The sequence below is a fragment of the Ceratina calcarata genome, unplaced genomic scaffold (genome assembly GCF_001652005.2).
Source record: "Ceratina calcarata isolate Rehan_Ccalc_2016 unplaced genomic scaffold, ASM165200v1 scaffold554.2, whole genome shotgun sequence".
Classification (NCBI taxonomy): domain Eukaryota; kingdom Metazoa; phylum Arthropoda; class Insecta; order Hymenoptera; family Apidae; genus Ceratina; species Ceratina calcarata.
Window position 1 is genome coordinate 1,035,178 of NW_017176727.1, and position 11,468 is coordinate 1,046,645.

Below are 11,468 nucleotides of genomic sequence, written 5' to 3' on the forward strand. Positions count from 1 at the left end.
CAAAACTGTTTTTTAATATACATATATTGATAACTAAAAATAGTGATGATGTATGCAATGCGTTGTAAGTGGCGTGGTTTATTTTCATGTTTCGTATTAATTTATTAATGCACAATTCCATAAATTAATATTTAATTATGAACCTAAATTATCGAATAGAAAATTACAGATATTTATAAAAAGAGGGGAGACTATATTATCGGCGTAGTTCTATCATATCAGTAGCTTCCTGTATTGTCCTATTTTCGCTGGCTCAAACGAGTAAGATGTCGCTAAACTGCAGAAATTTCACGACAATCACGACTAGTATCGGTCGTATCGGCTAACGAAGGATGGAATTTCTCGTGAATTTGATAAGCCGTCATTTAGCTTATTTTAGTGCTCTCGAACGGTCTATATTAAACCTCCGTTCGCTTTTTCTGTTTTGAAGTTCTGTGAATATTTTTTTGAATTTCGAATCATTTTTAGACATTTATTCTATCTTCAAAGATATTTGTCAGCTTAAGTATCATACGTTATCGTTAAAATGAGTAATCAAAAAGCAGTGCCAAATTCAATAAAGTTCCTTTTTGGTGGAACAGCAGGGTTTGTTTTTTATTATTATTTTATACAATCTATTTATCGAAAAGGACATCTGAAAGTCGTTAAGAAATTGAAAGAATGGCTTATTCAACTAGACACTTGTTTTACTTCTGAGAAATGTTAATACTATTTAGCTTATTTTAGTGCTCTCGAACGGTCTATATTAAACCTCCGTTCGCTTTTTCTGTTTTGAAGTTCTGTGAATATTTTTTTGAATTTCGAATCATTTTTAGACATTTATTCTATCTTCAAAGATATTTGTCAGCTTAAGTATCATACGTTATCGTTAAAATGAGTAATCAAAAAGCAGTGCCAAATTCAATAAAGTTCCTTTTTGGTGGAACAGCAGGGTTTGTTTTTTATTATTATTTTATACAATCTATTTATCGAAAAGGACATCTGAAAGTCGTTAAGAAATTGAAAGAATGGCTTATTCAACTAGACACTTGTTTTACTTCTGAGAAATGTTAATACAAAATCATTGTAGAAACAAATTCAATATATTTTAGATACTTATATGATGTACTTGTTACAAGTTGTATATTGTTAAACCATAATCGCTTAGAATTTTAAAAAGTATAAGCATTAGCTTTTTGAACTAATTTTAAATATAAAAATCGCTCCACAGCTTTTCAATTGTCAATGGGCAATGCGCATACTTGCAAACAATTGACTATCTTATTCCAGAATGGCTGCAACGTGTTTTGTCCAACCATTAGACTTAATAAAAAATCGAATGCAATTGAGCGGCACAAGAGTATCAACCATCAGTGTAATATCATCAATACTTAAAAATGAGGGTGTCTTAGCTCTTTATTCAGGGTTATCTGCTGGTTTGTTACGTCAGGGCACATATACAACTACAAGGCTTGGTATATATACCTGGTTGTCTGAAGTAGCTTCGTAAGTACTTGCCTGATAAATTAATGTAAACAATGTGAAGAAAGTATATCACATATACTATCTGCATTTGTTTTCTGTGCCCAGAAAAGATAGCCAACCAAATTTTTTTATGAAAGCCTTAATAGGTAGTACTGCTGGTTGTGTAGGAGCATTTGTAGGTACTCCTGCTGAAGTTGCCCTAATTAGAATGACTGCTGATGGCAGACTACCTATTGGTACGCCTATATTGTCAATCTCGTTCGACAGAGATTTCATAATCGTGACCCAATATTATATTTTTAGCTGAGAGACGCAATTATACAAATGCATTTAATGCATTGTTTAGAATAGCTAGAGAAGAAGGCTTTTTAGCATTATGGACAGGTACTGTCCCAACAATGGGGAGAGCTATGGTTGTAAATGCAGCTCAGTTAGCATCATATTCTCAGTCTAAAGAAATGTTACTTAATACTGGTTCGTAGAGACATGCACATGATTAGTAATCATATAAGTAACATCAGGCTAATGTCCTTTTCTATCTATTTGAGTAGGATATTTTGCGGATGGTATTACCTTACACTTCGTAAGTTCTATGATATCAGGTTTAATAACAACTGCTGCTTCTATGCCAGTTGATATTGCTAAAACAAGGTAAATATTTGATCGAACTAAACTGTAAAACAGGTGTGGAATGCTTTCACAGGTTGCATTATTAATAACTTACAGGATTCAGAACATGAAAGTTGTGGATGGTAAACCAGAATTTAAAGGTGCAATAGACGTGATAATTAAGGTGTGTCGAAATGAAGGGATATTTTCATTATGGAAAGGATTCTTCCCTTACTATGCTCGCTTAGGTCCACATACTGTTCTAACATTTATATTCCTAGAACAAATGTTTAGTTTTTATAAAGGATATGATTCATAACAATTTAATAGAAAAATCCGAAGAAAGTTTCAAAGAAAGGTCTATATACTTGTTAATTGATATCTCTTTTGTCTATATTTCATTTGATATCTTTATTTCATGTTTTTAAAAGTATACAATACTCCGTTTACTAATATTTGACTAGATGTATCACACGCACAAAGTTTGTTACTTTTATCTTTAACATTGGATACCTACTAATTGTGTGTGCATAGCATGATTTTAAACTTTGTCGTGACTCTGACTACAATTTTAATTAATTTTAACAAACGCGATATAATTTATATTTATAAACAGGAATTCCTACTGCCATATGAACAGTACATTCTAGAAACATTCTGAAAATTTATTGTTGTTTTAATATGTTATGTAAACAATGTTTTTTTTGTGAAATTTATATGAGACAATGTAATGAGAAGGCAATTAAAAAGTGCTATCAGTTTCCTATTTGTATATGTATTCCACTTATGTAAAATAAATCATTGTTATGTAAATAACTGTTAAATAAATGAAAACAAATATTTTCGTGTATATAATAATGTGTTCTTTTGTTTACATTAACGGTTTATTTATTTATTTATTGGAAAAGTAAAACATATCAATTATTGGACGCATTTCGCTCACATATTTAGTACAGCATAGTTAATGGGAGTAATGAGACTCAAGTGAAGTGACCTTTCGTCTCGTATTTCGTATTATATTGACCGCGATACATACCGTAATATGTTGAATGCTGAATGTCGAATATAGCATTGTAAATCGATCAACATGGATAATCTATACTTCGTACATGAGCATTATGTTCAACGTTATTTAAATATTTTACCTATTCAATCAACCCAAATTGTATGGAATGTTTTATACTTTTATAAGGTTATACGATGACTTTTTATCATTCGAACTTAGTTGATGGCACATGTTTAAGTAAATTCAATAATTATGAACATTTATCAAATTTCTAATTAGCTCGTATTTTATTTTAAATTATAATGTCGAGAAAGAAAAAAGGTGAAGCGTGGGGAGAAAATGGATTTGAAGATTGGGTACGTAAAAAGTACAATTGACAATAATTAGATTCAGATGTACGATATAAGTTAATTTTAGGGTGGATATATGGCTGCTAAACAAGCAAAACTGGAAGAACAATTTCATGATGAAGCAAACCAGGAAATTAAAACGTCAAATATATTTGAAGGAGTTTCAATTTTTGTAAATGGATACACTGATCCGACTGCAGATGAACTTCGTCGTTTAATGATGGGACATGGGGGTACATATCATCATTATATGAGACCTAGAGGAACCACTCACATTATTGCATCCAATTTACCATATTCTAAAATAATAATGTACAAGAAAAGTCAAAACCCAGTACCTATCTGTAAGCCTGAATGGATTGTGGATAGCATAAAAGCTAATAAGCTTTTAAATTTCCAGAACTATTTGCTTTATTCACAGTGCTCAGATGTGCAACCTGCATTAAAATACATAGTAACAAGTAAAGAAAACAAAACAAATTTTCCTGTGCGAAATACTACAAAAAAAGATAAAGTAGATAGTTCAGAAAATGATAATAATGATAAAATTGAAATCCCAAAAGAGTCCATGATGAAACCAAGTACATCAAATTCTGCAGTACCAATGAATTCAAGAGAAACTAATTCGACAAAAAATTCAGAATTTATATCAGAATTTTATAGCCATTCAAGATTGCATCATATATCAACAATGGGTGCAACGTTCAAAGAATATGTTAATGAATTAAGAGATAAAAGCACTGGAAAATTTCCTGGTCTTGATAAATTAAAAGTATTAAGGAATTCTACACTAAATGAATCATTACTTGATTCTCAATCAAGCTTCTATTTACAAGAAGACAACAGAACACAGGCTAATCAATCTCCTATAATAATGCACATAGATATGGACTGTTTTTTTGTCTCAGTTGGCCTTAGAGATAGACCAGAATTGAAAGGCTTTCCAGTGGCCGTAACGCATGCAAAAGGAAACAGAAATTTTTCGAGCAATAGCAAACAAACTTTGGATAATAAAGATGAAGAACATGGTTCATTATCAGAAGTAGCATCGTGTTCCTATGAAGCTAGAAAAGCTGGGGTGAAAAATGGCATGTTTTTAGGAGAAGCATTAAAAATATGCCCCAATTTAAAGACAATAGCATATAATTTTGAAGGCTATACTGAAGTCTCTTACATGTTGTATGATACAGTAGCATCATATACACTGGATATCGAAGCAGTCAGTTGTGATGAAATGTATGCGGATTGTACACAAATTTTACAAGCATCCGGATTAACACCAATGGAATTTGCAACTGTTATTAGGCATGAGATAAAAGGCAAAACAGGTTGTCCTGTGTCAACAGGTTTTGGAAGTAATAAATTATTAGCTAGATTAGCAACAAAGAAAGCAAAGCCAAATGGTCAGTTTTATATACAGCAAGGACATATTAATGATTGCATTAATACCTTGAATGTGCAAGACTTGCCAGGTAGAATATTGTGAATTGATTGGGATTTTAATATGCCATATTCTATTGTTCTTTAGTAATGAGATTAATTTTTATATTAGGAGTCGGATGGTCAACAACACATAAATTAAATAGCATAAATATACGAACGTGTGCAGAATTGCAAACGATTTCATTGGCAACGTTACAAAAAGATTTTGGCAAAAAGACAGGTGAATTATTGTACAATATTTGCCGTGGTATAGATAATTCGAAGCTTAATTTAGAACATGTAAGAAAATCGGTCTCCGCGGAGGTCAATTATGGTATAAGATTCGAATCAGATAACGATGCAATAGATTTCTTAAAGAAATTATCTTGCGAAGTATGCAATCGACTAAGTAAGGCAAACGCGAAGGGTAGATGTATTACATTAAAGCTTCTAATTAGAGCAAAAGAGGCACCTAGAGAAACTGAAAAATTTATGGGGCATGGGATGTGTGATTACATGACAAAGTCAAAGAATCTTGTCGCTCCTATAAATGATGTTGAGATTGTAACGAAGTAAGTTAACTAGTACTAGTTTTTATACAATAGGTAGTAAGATAATTTATTTTTCGGGTATGCTTTAGGGAAGTCATCGCACTTTGGAATCAAATGCAAAAACCACCTGAAGACGCAAGAGGAATTGGTATACAAATATCTAGATTAGAAATATTAAAAAGTAAAGCTCGCAGTGGAACTATAATAAATTTTATCAACAAAAATAAGCAAGATAGTAAGATAAATAAATCTAATGAAATAAATAAAAATAATGAAACTCAATTTTTAACAAATGCAAATACCGATATGTCAGATTCTGGAATTGGATCTGTCAATACCGAACTAAAATTACACGTTTCATCTGGTATCAGCGAGTCGGTTCTTTCTGAACTTCCAGAAGATATACAAAATGAGATTCTGGATATTAATAAAAGTAAAAGTATGACAACAGATAATAAAGATACTAGAACTGTTAATATAGAAAATCTGAATAAGAAATCATCAGAAAAGAATATACAAACGCGTCAAGATAATTTTTTTAAACAAACTAAATCTGGCATTTCAAGACCAGCAAAGGTAGAAATGCCACCTATTCAAGACATCGATATGTCAGTTCTGATAGAATTACCCGAAAGTATACGGAACGAAATTCTTAATGAATATAGTGCTACAAAAAATCGGGATCAGAACAATGTTACTACAAATCAGAACAGTGCTTCTTCGTCTTCAATTAACAATGAAATTCCAGCAGAAATAAACCGTGATGAGCAAAATATATCTTTTTCACAAGTAGATCCAGAATTCTTAGCCGCATTATCGGAAGATTTAAGACGCGATGTTCAAATGTATTGCACTAGCAAAAAAGCCGAGTGTTCAAAAAATAAAACTGATGAGGCAACTCGCAATATTGGATTACTAAACGTTGAAACTAAGAAGCCAGAACAAAAAAATAAGAACGGTAAAAATGGCAAAATTATACTTCAAAAGAGTAAGAAAAAACATGTGAAAACTGTAATCAAATCAACAAAAACTGTGAATGATTGTGAGAATATGCCAGATATAAAGAAAAGTAATATAAAATCTCTGATACCGTCCGTAACGAAACAGAAGTCGAATGATCAAATTACTGCAGCTGAAGCTGAGGCTATTCTTTCTCATAATCGTACTATCGCAGAAGACAATGATAATATGAATCCACATCAAAACGTTTTAATCAGTCTCGTAAATCGTTTGCTTAATCTACCTTTAGAGCAGGTAGGGTTTACAATTTTTATTTTCCTATCTTTTATTTGAATGATAGCTTAAAAAATGTTAGAGCGATAAGACTATTTAATTTCGATTAAATTAATCGATGTATGGGGTAAGGGATGCATGCTCGGTAATGTATCTGATTGTTATATTTTACAAACATTTCCTGCAGAATTAATGCAGATATAAAATATTTGGTATTGCAGGTGAAAATGCAAATACAAATGTGGATCACTAATTCTAATATCATAAACGAAGTAGATTTTTTATCGCTTGCAACATTTCTTAGCATGCTACCGGAAAAGAAACGCATTGAAGATTTACATGTCTTATTGAAAACCATGCACAGGTAATCTATATTCTCTATTCAATATTCATACATACACCCTTATAACAGGTGGACATTAATATAACACAGAGGATTTAGGGAATAGATATTATTTTACTCATTTACGGCTGTTAAATAAAAACGATATTAAAGATAATACATTAACTTATTTATGTTCGCATTTTTAGATGTATGACAAAAAGTGGAAATTGCATTTGGCATAGGACATATAGGAAAACAGTAAAATACGTTCAACATTATATGCAAATTGAGTATAACAGCAACCTAATGGTACCACCAATCAAATGCAACCTTTTGCAATGTAACAATGATGTAATGTAAACCCTTCGGAATTTAATAAATTAATATTTTTACAATGAGGTTAATAAGAAACCTATTTACAAGCAAACATGATACTTACCTTCAATTTCATTGAACACAGTATCAGTATTATTAGGTAACATATTAACTTACAGTTGAGAGAACATATTTTTTTTAAAGTACTTTGCTCAAAGGTTTCATATAAATCGGTAAGAAGTCATAAACTTCGGATTCGTACGTATTTTTGTAATATATATATATATATATATCTATATATATTTTTAAATATATTTTTTACTTTGTTATTGTTACGCGCTGGGAAGGTGAAAAAATAGAAAGGGTAAGTCAGAGATGAGCGTTTACTACTCCCATTCGGTAGTTCCTGGCGGTTTGGATGTTAAGTCGTATAAAACACGCGAGATACCGGGTATTGAAGATATTTCGGTCACCATTTTCTTCACCACCTACGGGCACGATTTATTGTTAATTTTTCAGTTCTGTAACAATTTCGCTCTTGCGATATATTGAACTACTTACATGGAGCGGCAACTCCTCCCCAGGAATAGCTGGAGTGCCAGTCATAAAATCGTTAGTAACAAATGGCCTAAGAACGACTGATCGTTGGCATGAAGGTATTCGAGAAGCAGCGTCACGATCGAAGTGTATGGGAATTAAAACTACTGGCATCTGACTGATTGCTCCCATACAGCCGTTGGTAGCTAGTACTAAATTTGCTACATGATCCACTTGTCGTAGCGTAGCTATCACGTTCGATGTAAGATGAGTCAGTGTGATATCCGTTACAGGATGATGTATTTGAGGGCCGAAGATGAAGCATACACGATTTACATTATGACATACACGTGGAATTAATTTAGCGAGGAACAACAAATCCTTCCACTCTATTCCCTCGGACAAGTTTTCTTCGCTAGATAAGCCTACTACATAGCTATAACTTCTTCGATCTCCCTAAGAATGAAATAAATATTTCATTCGTCAATCAAGGTTCACTGAATTTTTACATTATCAGTAGAGAATGTTAAAAATTCTACCTGCACTCCTACACTGCGTATAGGCAAAAGTGTTGCGGAAATATGACGGTAACTAGAGAGCTGTCTCAAATATTGACGTTCAGATTCACTCGTCGCGCCTTCCACACGGTTCAATAATCCATGCTTTTTTTGAAGCATTTGCTCGTATTCTGCCATTATTTTAACTATCACCTTAAATTAATTCAATTGTAAACTTATTATTTTATAATAACACTGTTTAAAGTCGCCACGAAACAAAGATATACCTGCGTTTCCGAGAAATCTTTATCCATATAAGGTTCATCTGCACACAGAATGCGTACGGCAAGACCAGGCCCGGGAAACGGGTGACGAGTAACCAGTGGTGCTGGCAAGCCAAGATCACATCCTAATTGTTTGACTTCATCCTTATGAAAATCTTTTAATGGTTCTACTACTTGTCCTTGTGATCTCAACGTTCTAACAAGTTCACTATCATTGTGATGTGTTTTTATTGCATCTGCTTTTCCTGACAGAAGCGTTTATATTTTATGAGAATACTTTTCTCTTGCTTAGTAATAGATATAAAAAATAACAAAGTTACAGTTATCAATTTACCACTAGCTAATGCACTCGCACTTTCTATAAGATCAGGCCTTAGAGTGCCTTGCCCAAGGAACACTTCTTCTGGCTTGAGACCCATCTCTGCCATTGCTTCATTGGCTACTCTTACAAAAACATCTCCTATAATTTTTCGTTTCTCTTCTGGATTGGTTGTTTGACATAACATTTTAGTTACTCTTGTTCTCGGACTAGTTGCAGTCCCGCATATTCCTTTATTATTAATGGTATTTGCATTGGCTACGGGCGTTACATTATCTAAGGGTACCGTTGTAGTTCCTTGCATGAAGTACCGTCCAGCATTTATGACTTTTAATCGGATTCCCAATTGTGCAAAAATTTGTTCCACATATTGTGACTCCGCTTTCCGCAAAAAGCCGTTATTGATATGCAGAGCTATGACTTGATCCTTATTTAAAGCTTTATGCAACAGTGCTGCACATACTGTAGAATCCACACCTCCGCTCACTAATAACTATGATCGTTTTTTTCTATTTTAATTGATATTTTCCAAGATTGGTTACATTTTATATAATTATTACAAGTATCACAATTCTAAGAATCTTTTTTCACAAATTACAGATTCTAATAATAATTAAAATATATATAAATGTGTATCTTACCAGAACTTTCTTGTTGCCAACTGTATCTTTGATGTATTGAATACACTGAGCCTCCCGGCCGCGAAGTGTATAATTGCCAGTAAGGCCGGCAATCCCAAACAAAAAATTGTGCAGCATCGTTTTTCCATTAGGTGTAAGATCTACTTCTGGGTGAAATTGTACTCCATACAAATTCATTTTATCACTCGCTATTCCTGCTATAAAGTTTGATGATCTGGCAGTAATGTGAAAATTATCAGCCACCCTATCTATACTGTCTCCATGTGTTAGCAATACCATTTGTTCTTTTTCCAAGCCCCTGATAGATATTTTTTTATAAATACATCATACTCTAAAGATAAAAATTATCCAGTGCACGTTCTTTTGCATTTACTTACTTAAATAACAGGCACTTGGAATCTATTTCAATTGGAAATTGGCCATCTTCTCGACCATCCTTACTAATTACCGTGCCACCAAACTCCTTGTTTATCATTTGCATGCCATAACAAATACCTAGTACTGGAATACCTATTCTGAAAATATCTGCATCATATTTAGGTGCATCTTCTGCATACACCGAACTTGGACCTCCAGAAATTATAATAGCTCTAAAAATTTAGAATTGAAATAATAGGTGCTGTTTAACATGAACATCATATTTTAATTACAATGATGACCGTACTTATAGCCTTTTTCTTGAAGGGTAAATGCAGACGTGTCGAGAGGCAGAATTTCACTATGAACATTTAATTCACGAATTTTGCGATCGATCACTTTCCCATACTGCGCTCCTGCATCCAGGATCGCCACTTTTTCATCACAAGCCATGCCCAGTGTTCCTTCACTAGCCCCATTATTTCTCTCTGCGCGAAACAATAATCCATCCGCGCTTTTTTCCATTTCAGAATTTCTGATATTGCTATTGCTATTGCTGTGATTTCAATAATCCTATAAAATTTTCACATAAGTTTACTAATCCCATTAAACCTAATTGTAATTAAGAACACGCAAATACGTAAACAATGAAAAGTACATAAGAATGTCTTTGAAATCTCTAACGATATATATCTGCTATAATCCCATAAGAAATTAAATAATAAATCCCATCTGTTAACATTTGAATAGCTGTCAAAATATGAAAATAGAGAAGACAAATATATTTCTGATCATGTTTAATACATAACACCAAGGCTAAATATATTACAAAAAGAAGAAAAGATCTTGTTCTGTGTATTATCACTTGTAAATGGGTCATGATCTTATTAGTAAATAATCATAGGTCAGAGACGTTATTCGAGTGTGACTGTGTACGAATTGCTTCATCATTTCAATCTTACTAAAAACAGATGATTAAGATTGAATCATATATCACATTCGCAAATATAATTATTTCCTATTTTAATAACATTTTGAAACAATTTTTGTAATAAATAGAGAAATTTTCCAGATCTCGCTTCTATGAACAATAGCTAAAAGACATGTAATGTGTAAATATAAAAGATGCTATTATGTACTGCTACTCAATATAAGTTCTGACAACTACTGTATATTAGAGGTATTTTATTTAATCCTCACAATTCTTTAGAAGTATGCAGACATATATTTTATACAGTTTGTGGAACGACTGAAACAATGTTTAAGGGAAAACTATTAAATATGATGTTTAACAAAAAATAAATAACCGGCCGTAAATTTTACGAGCACGTTTCTTAGAAATGGAAGTACTATAATAGCATAATCACTATACAAATCATTTTCTTAATCGCTAGCGAAGTATATCGAGAGACTTACCAAATTATATGAGACAGAGAATATTTCACGGACAAATCACCAAGTAACGTAAAATTAATTACAGCAAAATAGAATGTGCACCCTTTTGACGAGGCAGCCATTCAATCGCCTGCAATAGCCATAGCCACAATCAGACATCAGG

The 11,468-nt window shown here is 32.6% G+C and overlaps 3 protein-coding genes across 7 annotated transcripts; 2 read left to right on the forward strand and 1 right to left on the reverse strand.

The window, feature by feature from the left end:
- The first annotated feature begins 257 nt into the window (after positions 1-257).
- LOC108629105 (mitochondrial 2-oxoglutarate/malate carrier protein) lies at positions 258-2,732 on the forward strand. 2 transcript variants are annotated; one of them, XM_018031494.2, is made up of 6 exons: positions 258-585; positions 1,270-1,485; positions 1,570-1,700; positions 1,768-1,938; positions 2,016-2,115; positions 2,191-2,732. In XM_018031494.2, the coding sequence occupies exons 1-6, from the start codon at positions 527-529 to the stop codon at positions 2,390-2,392; spliced, it is 879 nt and encodes a 292-aa protein (XP_017886983.1). In that variant the 5' UTR covers positions 258-526; the 3' UTR covers positions 2,393-2,732. The 2 variants fall into 2 exon arrangements, with proteins under 2 accessions (XP_017886983.1, XP_017886982.1); XM_018031493.2 differs by lacking the exon at positions 258-585 and adding an exon at positions 717-932.
- Positions 2,733-3,381: 649 nt separating this feature from the next.
- Rev1 (Rev1 DNA directed polymerase) lies at positions 3,382-7,358 on the forward strand. 4 transcript variants are annotated; one of them, XM_018031632.2, is made up of 6 exons: positions 3,382-3,435; positions 3,497-4,901; positions 4,982-5,423; positions 5,492-6,656; positions 6,857-6,999; positions 7,167-7,358. In XM_018031632.2, exons 1-6 carry the CDS (start codon positions 3,382-3,384, stop codon positions 7,318-7,320), a joined length of 3,363 nt encoding a protein of 1,120 aa, XP_017887121.1. In that variant the 3' UTR covers positions 7,321-7,358. The 4 variants fall into 4 exon arrangements, with proteins under 4 accessions (XP_017887121.1, XP_017887122.1, XP_026672896.1 ...); XM_018031633.2 differs by lacking the exon at positions 3,382-3,435 and having other exon boundaries at positions 3,570-3,662; positions 3,830-4,901; XM_026817095.1 differs by lacking the exon at positions 3,382-3,435 and having other exon boundaries at positions 3,577-3,662; positions 3,851-4,901.
- On the reverse strand, positions 6,978-11,468 carry bur (GMP synthase burgundy). The gene is made up of 9 exons (XM_018031635.2): positions 11,327-11,468; positions 10,218-10,483; positions 9,931-10,143; positions 9,554-9,851; positions 8,928-9,405; positions 8,597-8,838; positions 8,352-8,522; positions 7,837-8,268; positions 6,978-7,763 (listed from the first exon to the last, which is right to left on the reverse strand). The coding sequence occupies exons 2-9, from the start codon at positions 10,433-10,435 to the stop codon at positions 7,662-7,664; spliced, it is 2,154 nt and encodes a 717-aa protein (XP_017887124.1). The 5' UTR covers positions 10,436-10,483; positions 11,327-11,468; the 3' UTR covers positions 6,978-7,661.

Coding starts and splice junctions, on each gene's coding strand:
- LOC108629105 (XM_018031494.2), top strand. CDS start 527: ATGAGTAATCAAAAAGCAGTGCCAAATTCAATAAAGTTCCTTTTTGGT. Junction 586..1,269: donor CTTTTTGGTGGAACAGCAGG/GTTTGTTTTTTA, acceptor ATCTTATTCCAG/AATGGCTGCAACGTGTTTTG. Junction 1,486..1,569: donor TGGTTGTCTGAAGTAGCTTC/GTAAGTACTTGC, acceptor TTCTGTGCCCAG/AAAAGATAGCCAACCAAATT.
- Rev1 (XM_018031632.2), top strand. CDS start 3,382: ATGTCGAGAAAGAAAAAAGGTGAAGCGTGGGGAGAAAATGGATTTGAA. Junction 5,424..5,491: donor GATGTTGAGATTGTAACGAA/GTAAGTTAACTA, acceptor GGTATGCTTTAG/GGAAGTCATCGCACTTTGGA. Junction 6,657..6,856: donor TTAATCTACCTTTAGAGCAG/GTAGGGTTTACA, acceptor TTGGTATTGCAG/GTGAAAATGCAAATACAAAT.
- bur (XM_018031635.2), bottom strand. CDS start 10,435: ATGGAAAAAAGCGCGGATGGATTATTGTTTCGCGCAGAGAGAAATAAT. Junction 10,144..10,217: donor CTTCAAGAAAAAGGCTATAA/GTACGGTCATCA, acceptor CTAAATTTTTAG/AGCTATTATAATTTCTGGAG. Junction 8,269..8,351: donor TACGCAGTGTAGGAGTGCAG/GTAGAATTTTTA, acceptor TTTCATTCTTAG/GGAGATCGAAGAAGTTATAG.